Source organism: Microdochium trichocladiopsis (assembly GCF_020744255.1).
Source record: "Microdochium trichocladiopsis strain MPI-CAGE-CH-0230 chromosome Unknown B0I36scaffold_8, whole genome shotgun sequence".
NCBI lineage: Eukaryota > Fungi > Ascomycota > Sordariomycetes > Xylariales > Microdochiaceae > Microdochium > Microdochium trichocladiopsis.
In genome coordinates, this window is record NW_025763551.1 from 923,744 (window position 1) to 935,200 (window position 11,457).

At 56.4% G+C, this 11,457-nt stretch overlaps 1 protein-coding gene across 1 annotated transcript; it reads left to right on the forward strand.

Moving 5' to 3' along the window:
• Nucleotides 1-2,297: 2,297 nt before the first annotated feature.
• On the forward strand, nucleotides 2,298-3,956 carry B0I36DRAFT_351894 (uncharacterized protein; the record flags this gene model as incomplete). Its single annotated transcript, XM_046157057.1, has 4 exons — nucleotides 2,298-2,416; nucleotides 3,103-3,208; nucleotides 3,592-3,780; nucleotides 3,870-3,956. 4 exons carry the CDS (start codon nucleotides 2,298-2,300, stop codon nucleotides 3,954-3,956), a joined length of 501 nt encoding a protein of 166 aa, XP_046009175.1.
• Between the last annotated feature and the right edge of the window lie 7,501 nt (nucleotides 3,957-11,457).

An 11,457-nucleotide genomic window follows, 5' to 3' on the forward strand; every position in this document is an offset into this window, starting at 1 on the left:
CACTATCAATCACCCAGGCGGGTGGGCAGGTCAGCAAGTTGGGTCAATCGGAGAAGGGTTACGGCTCGCACTAGTCGCGGACGGACCTTTGCCTAGCGCCAGATTCACCCGCTTCCATAGCGCGGCGTGCTAACGAGCAGTCTGGTTGGGAAGATCGCACTGCTAAAAGGTGATGGTGCTGAGTTCCCCAGCCGTTATGTGGATGCAGTGCGACTCATGCCTCGTGCTCTGGCAGAGAGGGGAGGAGCGCGAAAACGAAGAGCGAGCACCGAGGCAGCGGTCCGCGAAGGTGATGGTTGTTTCGAGATCCGATTGTCCTCCGGGTCCAAAAAGTGAACCTTTGGAGTTGTGGTGTCCCGCGCGCTGTTTGGATCTGACGAGACACAGCGCAGAAGAATGAGCCCGTGGGAGCCAGAAGCCGACTTCCAACACTTTGGGTCGCGGCTCGCTCTGAAGTTGCGAGACGAGGTGACCTAGAAGCCGCCGAGGAGCTCGCGACAGAACCGGTTCTGCTCTATGTATGGAGTGGCGTAGGTTCGTAGCTAGTGAGGCCGGCTGGACAAAGATACTGGCTGTAGCTGACGCTCCTAAAAGAGGCAGGTTGGTTAGTGCTAGGGCGGCGTGGCTCGTTGTCTGGAAGCGGCACAAAAGTGTACTGGCTTCGCCCCGGGGAGGAGGAGAAGATGATTGTGCCAGTTGGTGTGGATCTAAGTGCTTCAAAGCCGACACCAGCAAGTTGAAGAAACCTGAGGGGGCGGGCCACGGCAGGGCCAGGACGAGGGCCAGGAGTGCTGGCTACTAGTTTGCAGCAGACACGCCCAGGCTGCGAGGTAGCAGGTACGCCGGCCGCCGTGCTGCACGCCCCCCCTCCCCGTTGCCGTGGTTGCTTTTGCCGCACTGTGACACTCGCCCCTCTGGTCGCCGGCAGTTATCACGCCTCCACTCTCCACGAATGTGGCATGAGTGGGCGTCTTAGACCAGCCCTGGAAACAAGAATTTCTTACCTCTATGGGGATGGTGCGGTGTGGGTTTTTCCCTTTGCGTGTTTCGCTCAAGGTCGCTTGAGCCAGACTCGAGGTTGTCTAGCGCACTCTTTAACGGCAAGCTTTCAGCGGCCTCGCAGAAGCCCTCCACTTGTTGTGCTGTATGCTGCCCAGGAAGACAACAAGGAGCTCGGTGTACCTGACGGACGAGTCGGGTAGTCGGGTCGCGTTGATGAGGCAGGCGTTGTCGAAGAGCCTACGCTTTAAAGCCAAGTGCCGAGATGAATCGCGATGTTTGCAATCGTTCGGAACCACTCCTAGCGTCCAGAGAAGGAAAATGGTCAGGTTGTTTGGATCGCGGTGTGAACCAACAGAGGGGGGAGGTCGCCACTAAACGAGGAGGGAAGAGGCTTGCCTAAAGAAGGGAACATGCAATGGTTACATCTGTGGACATAATGGTGGCTAACGGCTGGACATTCAGCAGATGGCGGAACGCTACCCGGCCACACTACGCAGATGAGAGATGCGATCCGGTGGGTGGGCGCCCGATGGATTCCCAGGGCTTATGCGAGCAGGGTGTGGGCCAAGTGATGGAAATGCCTGTTCCCCAGCTGCTTGGGGCAGTACCTAGAACGGCAGCCAGGGGTGTCTGCTTAAAATCCAGTGACCGCTGGACTTTTAGCTTGCTGCCTTGCAAATGCCTGGACAATACAACGCCTAGGCACAGACTCTTTCGATCCGCAGATCCTCCTTCCGCCAGATACCGCCATACGACCACTGACGCTGTTGCCCAGCAGGGGAGGCTTCAGGACGGCTCGCTTCCGTCAGAGCGTAGGCACGCTCACTGGCTTGAGGGGAGCAAATATTTAGAAAACGCCCTCTACTCTGTCCGGATGTGTCACTGCGGCAAAAGGCTCGCGATGTCGAGAACGTTGATAGCGTCGGCACTGCATGGCATGGCTCGCTCCCTGCTGCGTTCCGAACATCAAGCATGCTACATACGAGGACACGATTCGGTAAGATGGGAGTAGGAGGTGGAAGCCGTGGCGTGGACATCCCTAACCGCGACCCGCTTGACTCAGGCAAGAAGCCCGGTCCAGTGGCCCGTCATAGTGGTCAGGGCATGCTTAGCACCTACCTACAGTAATATCGTTACGGCAAGACGCAGCTATGCCAGGGCAAGGGATCAAGATCGGGATCTGCCCAGATGGGGGGCCAACTCAATCGAGTAACATGGCCGTCTCGGCCTAACCGGTCGGTAAGCTGAAACAGCTGAGACTGGGCGGCATATTGTTGGCCATTATCCACGACGATATGTTCAACTTGCATTTGGCCCAGGAAGGGAGTCCTTTCTCGCCCGTCATTCGTGAGCGCATCGCCCTCCGTCGACAAGTCAAACAAAGCTCTCTCCGTCCTCGCCTGTCAACGTGTTGGTATGAGCTTGTGGGGAACTCCACGCAACTAGTGATGGGCACTGTCGAAAGTGTGAATACAGGAGCCACAGATGACTGCCGATCCTGCCTGCTCATACTTTGTGCCGGGGTAGGGTCTTCGCGGCCATTTTGTCATCACTTGACAAGCACACAGGCGGGTGAGCCACTAAGCACATGCGGCTATCCTCGTCTGAACGAGGTATCCTGACCTAGGCCGAATGGCAAGCCGTTTGCGAGATGAGATGTGGTGGATATTATTATCTCAGTCAGCGGTTGGGACCAATGTGCCCTGGATGGGGATACGTCGGTGAAGCCTGCCAGGCTCGCAGGTATTGTGACTGGTAACAGTGATGTGCTGGTGACGAGAGCGAGGCCGCATGGAAACGTAGCCAGGTACATTGTCTAGTGCATACTGTGAGGCCCTGGTCTCGTCGTGGCATCTTCCGTCGCGGGTGGGGATGCCGAACCGGCCGCCCAGGGTGCTGGAAAGAGTTCCGTTGCGAGTGGCCGCTGCCCTTGGTCTGGAAAAGAAAAGACAAGACGGCTCGCGGCCCACCATGCGCTGCCTGGGACATGGCTTTGGGCGGTTGTCTTGTGCCTAGGGGTCCCTGGCTCGCCTGAGCTGGGCGACGACGCTGAGGTCGGGCAGGGCTGCCCAGCGGTGGTGATGATGACGCTGCGTCAAGTAAGAAGGGACAGCAGTGGGGCGGTGGCTCAAGCTCTCGCCTGCACTTGTCGGGACCTCGGGAGCTGGCTCGGCTGCTCCTTCAGAACTTCCGAGGTTGTCCCCACGTAAGCCACGCGAGCCCAAGCCCCAGAATCGCTTGGGTGTGGGCAGAGGGGCCCGCCCGCTACCGTTTAGTGCCTGCCAGGCGGCCCTGCAGAGCCTTCCATGCACCTTCCATTGACGCCGCCGGGCGGTCCTGGGCTGGAGGAGCACCTCTGACATCTGCTCGGCGCTGCATTCCCATCATGGGTCCTTCATATCGGCCGGATCGGGTCCATCATCATCTCAAGTGTCCTCACACGCCCTACGGAAGTCGCCCGTTCATCCACACGTCCAGCGCTCATCCCTGCCAAAACCCTTGCACCAAATCTCGCCTCGTGTTAGCGACCAACCCCATTCCTCTCCGAATCATCCACGGGCAGCAACATGCCTGTTGTGCGAGTGACAGCGAGCTTTCGAGGTCGGCCCGCATGGCCATAGTGCACGCTCCGGACTTGATCTCAAGGAATGCAATGGTCCGGGGTTGCGCTGGGCATTGCGCACTGCCTTCGTGTTGGCAGTCTCGCCAAGTAAACATATCAACCACGACCTTGAGGGCCCATCTACAGGTGCGTATCTGCCTATCAACATACCTGAGGTATGTAAGTCTTGGTAGGTTCTGGGCAAAGCTGAGACGACTAGCTAGTATGATCCGGTGCACATGCCTCAATGTCCCAAGTCAAATAGGTGCAGGCCCAACTTATCGAGCTCGTTAACGTCCGTGGTGGCGCCCGACGAAATCGCAACCACCCCGATGCGGCGCCTCAGTATTGAATGTTTTGAAGCTCCTTGACATGACGACAACCTTGCAGACGCAAAGCCCAGCTCGGCATGTGAATCAATGCGACTGCACATCAGTAGCTTTCCCATCTTTTCGACCTTGCGGCTGCGGCTTTGCTGAACAACTGTCTTGTCCTCCGTCCATCAGAACTTGAGGCCTTCGCCCAGGCAGCTTTGCAGCGGCCCTGGCCAGCTGGCCCCGTGGCGTGCACCTTGCTTTGGTTTCCGATCGCCAGACACGCGATCGCTGTGTCGCAGGCTGCTGCGCGATCAGCGGCCGAGGGTATCTAAAAGAGATTGACCAAACTTGTCACAGCAGACTACGGTGGGTTCCGGTCCTCACGCGAAGTCAATACTCGGGCATATTGGTGTGGCCATTCAACATCGACACTTGCGGATACTCTGGCCTTGCGGCACGGTTTAGGCCCGGTGACCAACGGACTGGAGACAATGGTATTCGTATCAAAGTTGCTTGTTTGGACGCATGATCGCAAGTGCCCATCATCGTATGCAGTCATTATGCAAGCAGCCGTGCACCATAGTCGATGAAACAAGGCTGAATTCTTCCACGTGGCCGAAATCGATGCTGGCCATCTGCGCTGAATGGTAATAACCCGTGGCGGTCATCACATGGCATTTCATCTGGCTTGACAATCGTTCGGCGAGCATCCCGCGAATCTATCTGATCGCACAGCTTTCAGCGTGGTGAGCAGGCTGGCTATGGCTCATCAATAGCATGACGACATACTCCTCCCGAGCACTCCTCTTGTTTAGCGCCCTCGTTGCAATTGTGGCAGCCAGCCAGCTTTACTTGCTTGCGCATGCGACAATAATTCCAGAGACGCAGGCATGTTCGACCTCGAGGCAGACGCTGTGAGGACCGCTGAAACCCGTGCCTCCCTCACAACGGCGTTTCCGTCTCCAGAGGCAAAACGGCGGCTGGTATATTTCCGAGCTTAAGAACGAGACGAGGCCGTGTTCTGCACCTCCAATGCATGCATCATATCGAGTTATGCTCCGCGCCAGGCCCATGGCACGATCTTGCACGTCGACCCGATGCACGACCAGGGTACAATCATATCACCCTATTGGTCCCAGTTGCAGAAAACCCTAGTCGGCTCCACCTGCATGCATCGCATGACCAGCATCTGATCGTACGAGGAGCGACACCCTTTCAGCAACTCCAAGCTTAGGTGAACCACTACCCCGTGGGCAGAAGCCACGGTTGCTTCGCACTTGCACCAGGCGATGGTAAAGGCTGCGCTCATGCTGCAAGCCCATTCATAATCGCCGTCCGGCACCCCCCCCTCCCCAACCTGATGACGAGAATGGAGCCATTAGATGATGGTGTTCGTCCGCCACAATCTTTCGGATCCGCACTTCAAGGGAAGGATCTGACGCCAAGGAAAATTTGGACCCTGGCACAAAGGGCCCTTGCCGGATCGGAATCTGATGGAGAACACCCGGGAGCCAACGTTAACCTTCCTCCGCTGCGATCAATAAGCCGACCACAGACACCACCTGGGATCCTGGATGTGCCTAGCGACAGCAGCATGCTGGGGCGTCTCCCTAATGAATTGCAATCCGACACCATGCACATGCTCAAGCGAATTGGCGGTGCTTGTGCAACCGCGTATGCTTTTCAATGGCTCAATGAGTCCATGCTAGACCAGCTGGAAGGGCTCTTCTCTATGGGAGACAAGGTAGTCGTACCGTATTTCCGCATTGTTAACACCGTCAGTAAGGAGAACTGGGTGACCTCGTCACACACAGAGAGAGCAAAATCAGCGGAATTCCCATCACTGCTCAGGGGCCAGCCTGCTGCTCTGTCAGCAAAGGACGTGCTGGCAAAACATAGGCAATCTTGCACGCCATGCACACAAAGCCGGTAAGGGTTCGATCGACGATGTGGCTTGCATGTGGGTATGACACTTGAGTGCGTCCCAGGCGAGCTCCACAGTCTTGCTTGACCCAGATCTGGTGATGACTGAGATATGACAAAATGGTCAGCAAACCCTATCCATACGGGCGTGAAAGTACAGCCGAGTCCGCACGGCAATCACCGGTCCGACGACCAGGGCCCGAATCTCCTGCTTCAGGTATGAGTGGAGTGTGCCGTAATGTCCAACACGGGAATTCCTGGCCCCAACCCTCACGACTAGGAGCATCCTGGCAAAGACCAACGATTCTGGCGTGGTTCCCCACCTTTGCCGACGAGACCGGACAGATGAAACAGATCTTGGAAAGATCGATATTTCGTAGGCAAAGACGATACCTTGATCGGTCGGACGCGCACAACAAGTCGTCCGTCTGCATTGATACCTTGTAGGATACAGGCTTGTGTACAGACTTCATTTCCATGTCTGTCTCGCTGATCGACACGACAACTGCGAAGACCAAGGTTTGCATGCAGTCGGCGGCGTGCTGACGCTTGCAATCTCGAGCCAGGAAGTGCCAGCCAGCTTGGAATCCCAGCGCTCCAGGTCATGACTCGGTAAGGTGGAACAGGTCAATCGCCCTTGGCCCTACGCCCTCTTCCCTCTCTCCAATACAAAACGTGGGCATGCGATCCTACCATGGCAATTTATCCGAGAACGTAGCAAATGATGTTGTCCCGGTATCGTGGCCACTCGTCAACCTCGGGACTAGCTGGCTGCCTGTTCTGGGACAGTCAGCCACGAGAATTACGACGGAGCTGACCCCGAGTCGTCGGCAGATCCTACCCTGCCGGACCAGCAGTGGACCGGGGTATCTCAGACATCGGATGAGCATGGCGCAGTGGATCTAGCCGATCAGCTCGCCCTGGCTTCACGCCCTCCTTTGAGCAGAAGGATCAAGGCCCCTGCCCGGCTGCGCTTCCTCCACTAGGCCATGGACCAGGGCGTCCGTTCAGGGAGATCTCAGCAAGATGACGCAGGCATTTCTCGCCTTCTATCTTGGTGCGCATGACCACAACCAGATGGATCCCTGGCCACTATGTACGCCGCTGCCATTTGTCCTGCATCCGACCATACACCATCGCGGTGCTCTTTTCGGAACCGTTAGCTGCCAGATTAGCTATCGACGATAAGTGTGGGACTATCCGCTGCACACCATGCCTGATCCAGAAGTGTCCCGACAGTTATTTTCCTAGCTCGATCAACCACGGACGACTAGCGCAACGGTCTCAACACAGGGTTTAAACACGAGGTGCCACAGCATGGTAATGAAGCTATTTTGTTCCGAGTTGACACAGTCGAGAAGGTCGGTCACCATTTGAGAGGAGCAGGTCACAGCGGATCATGGTCGCCCCCGGACGAGAGCTGACGGGTACTGTGATAGGCCACACGCCTTGAGGTGCTTCCAAGACATTGCTGTCCCATGGGCCGGCAGGAGGTGTGTTGCCCGACCTGGAAAAGGAAACTCCCACAAAGGCGCAGACAGCTGCATCAAGGCAACACAGCAATGTAGCCGAGCGGCTGCATCTGTCGTGCTGCCGGCTTGCGAGTAAACGCACCCTGGTGAACAGCATGCCGAATCCGGCTGCGGTCATGCTCTCAACATGTCGAGTTGCTTCGCAGAAGGACTGGTGGTTTGGAGCTAGGCCCGCGCCGTCGAGTTCCCATGACACAGCACGCCAGAGCCGCGGGCGTCGCAAGTGCAGTGATAGATCTGTGCGCTACCCTCACTTCCGATGTGTGCGTAGCAGCAATTCCAACACACGCTGGCGGCAAGAGCCGAATATCCCAGCCATCATGCAGCTGCAACGAGCGGGCCAGCTGCATAGATGGGTCTAAATCATGCCATTCCTATTGCTTTTTTGTACGCCAGAGGGCAATAATGTGTCCCCAGACGCCACTACTTTAGGGGTTTGGGTGAGACTTTGACGATGAGCACGTGGCTCGTACGAGACATGTCATCTCCGGCTCGGCATGTGGCCTTATGTACAAGAAGCAACGACCGTTGCGGCATGTGCCGACAGAGCAACAGCGCGACCGACGCTCGATGGCCCATCTTATTTAGGCAAAGGTCCGCGTTCCCGGGCAGACGACGAGAAGCATGAAGCTACCGTAATTACGCCAACGGGGGAAACGGCATTTGCCGTGGTCTCTCCATCCTCCCGGTGCTGGAAGCGCTCGCGTCACGCAAGGGGGCCTTCCCAGTGACGGCCATGCCCGGCAGGGATGCACCTGTCATCACATATGCCAGCGATGGCACCCGGGCCGGGTATCAACATGCATTCTGCACTGCATACTCCATCGGCCGACCCGGTGCTGTGTTCGTCCTGTGCCTGGTTGCCGTGAACTTTGCGAAACTCGTCGAAGGCGAGTCGCAGGTCGTGCCGTTGGACGACGCGAGGCAAAGCCTGCCGAGCCGGAGCAGGTCTCTGCCCGTGCATAGCAACCGCCTCCATGTCGACTCGAGCCAGAGGCGCAGCGCAACAAAGACTGACTGCCACAGCGCCACCGTTTGGGGGCTCATCTTGGCAAATGGCAGGTTGCAGGCCCGTACCCCTGTGTCCCACGGGTGCTTGGCGGAGTTGATCGGACTTGCGGCCGGTAGATATCGGGGTCTGTATGGTGATTGAGTCTTTCTCCTCCACAGTGTGCGTGATGGGCAGGCAGGCATCCATATCATACCGCTTGGTGGGCAGCTGCTCCATCACATCGTGCCCACAGACTCGCTACAGGGACCATCCCGGCTTGCATGCCTCCATTCTCACGCGGCACAGCAACGGCCCAGCACAGGATGCCTCGGCCTAGAAGCCAGTCCCTCTAGTTATTACGACTTGGTAAGCACAGCAATCTCGCGCGTCGAGGATTGATCGGGACCGCTTGGCGACCCATCCATCGTACGGGGTGGACAACCAGGATGGCCTGGAAACGAGATCTGTGCAGCCAACGGGCCTCGTGAACGACCAACTGCACCGCGACATGGCTCTGTTCTCACAGGGGTAAGAGTCGCCGACGCACCCCCCTTTGACGATATTTCACAAACGGTAGGCACCGCAAACCTAGCGCACCTCACCGTCCAACAAATTGCGATAGCCGTTGAAGTCAATCTGAGAGAGATCTTGGGCAACACCTTCAGGTTTCTCAGCAACACCGGCCCCTTGTTTCTCTCATGCTGCCGTGAGAACAACAGTGCTGGGCGTGCTGGCAAGGCCCTACGAGTACACCGTTCTTGGTCAAACTATTTGCCGTCGCGAGCATCTCTTGGGCTGGCTTCCATATTTTGTCCACATCTCCGTCACGCAGACGATACACTGCCCCGACTCGGAAACAGAATTACCCCGTACCTCCGTCAGTTCGTGGAGATTCAGACGTGACCACCCGAGTACTCCGGTTGCCCTCCCCTCCCTTTCTTTTTTTCTTCCTCTCCTGGAGGGTCCCCTTGTTTCTCGGTCTCTTCTTGCACGGCGACCCGCAGTGACAGCCGATATGCCCAACAAGCACATGAGTCTGGAGCAACAAACATTCGGCTTCCATCCTCGAGTATGCTCATCAGTTATCAATAGCCCGAAACGGCCGCATGTCACGCAGGGCAAAGACCGTTGCTGACGCTTGCCATGACGTAGTGGGAGCGCGTACACTCCCGGCCAGAAGGATCGGGTGGCACCAGCCGTACCACCCGTACCCAGCAGCCAGAGTCTTCCTGCCTGGGCTGCTTACTTCTCTCACCCCTGAAAAGCCCTGAAGCCCTGACGCCGATCGATGGAACGATGCGATGGGTCAGGGGGATACAGGAAGGGGGCGGCGAGGCGGGGCGGGTCAGGATTGCCCTGACCAGACCTGACACTGGACTGGTGAGCTGATTTGTCGCCGACGATCGTAGGCTATGATGCTACTGTTGCGTGGAGCGCTGGTGGTGGTCGATCCGCCGTGTGCAAGATGCATGCAAAGCGCGCTGTGCTTACATCGACCGATCTGCCTCCCCATAACGCTATCGAGATGCTGTCCGCCGCCTTCAAACCATCCTGGGGTGTGTGTGTGTGCCGGGGACCCTTTGGAACAGACCAGGACTCTCTCTCTCTGTCGTTCTCGTTCTTCCCCCCCCTTCCCCCATCTCTCTTTCCTGCTCTGTGTTTGGTGGACGGACGATAATCAACCAGGATGCCAGATCGCTCCCATATGCATGGCCGCTCGCACACCCACCCAACCACATAAACACACACACACACCTCTCTACGGCGGGTGCGCCTCTCTCTGCAAGCCCCTGTTCTACCTGGGGGGACAAGGGGGGGTGTGTTGCTGACATGCATTGGCAAGACACGATTGTGTGCATAGCCCGAATCGTCCTCGTACTTGGGGTCATGGAGCTCCCAAACGTCAGGCGATACCCAGCCACCGAGACCCATTCACCTCTGCCCGCCAAACCCCCCCCCTTCTCAGTGATGAAGGGGCGTGTGTGGAGAGAGAGAGAGAGAGAGAGCTCTGCAGACAGACAGATGTGTGTTTGTGTGTGTATGTGTGAGAGAGAGAGAGAGAGCAACAATTACTGAGTGATACTGGGTGAGGAGAGGTTACATCGACACGTGCGTGCCGATCACTTGTGATTCAATATGCAGTGTACATACGGCCTTAGTCGTCGATGACCCTTCTTGGCTCGTATAAAATCATCCTTTGACCGAACATCTGTAACGGGCCTAAGGAGACAGAAATATCTTTTTTCCACTGGCTTTGCTCATACTTTCCACAGCGACAAGAGCCGCCTTCTCTCTTCCCGTCATGTGCCGAGCTTGATGACCTCACAGAATAAGCGAAGAAATAGAAAAGAAACTTGCTTTGAATAATGCAAACGGTTTCCGACGACATAAGACCAGAAGTGATTACGTGGACTCCTGAGTTTAGGGCAGGGGAGGGGACAGTCACCACCCAGACATCCAACAGGCCAGCTCGGTCGCGCATGGCGTGTAAGCTGGAAAGAAGGCCAGACAGAGTGAGGGGAAACATGAGAGAGAGAGAGAGAGGGAGAGAGCAAGAAAAAAATAAAAAGAGATGAAAAAAAAAAACCAAAAAAAACCGAAAAGGGGAACCTGCCCTAGCATATCACGGAATACCGACGACAAGGACACGCGCGCGCACCATACAACCCAATGTTGTGTGTGATCCAAACACAACAAGATCAGGCACACACAATATCACTTGCGCGCTGTCGAATCCGCAATCTGACAAACAGCTAGAATCTCCAAAGCTCATACGCATGCATCCTGTACAGCAGGGTGGTCGTCGGCTTGTCCACTTAAGTCATGTATACACATCATGTACTCGCGCTCGCTGGAATACATCGTCGTCACAGCAAAATTTCTTCAGGGCAGGGTCTATCCCTTACTGAGATGTAAATGTGTACAGATTGAACTTTCGTTGATCGTCTCAACCCCCGAAAACTCCCTATACTTGATTATAAATGCGCGAGGGCGAAATCTACAAAGCGCGAAAAATGCAGGATATAAAGACAAAAAAGGGTATGCTAGCCGCGCCTTTTTCCAGTCAACAAAACTCTTTTGACAACTCGG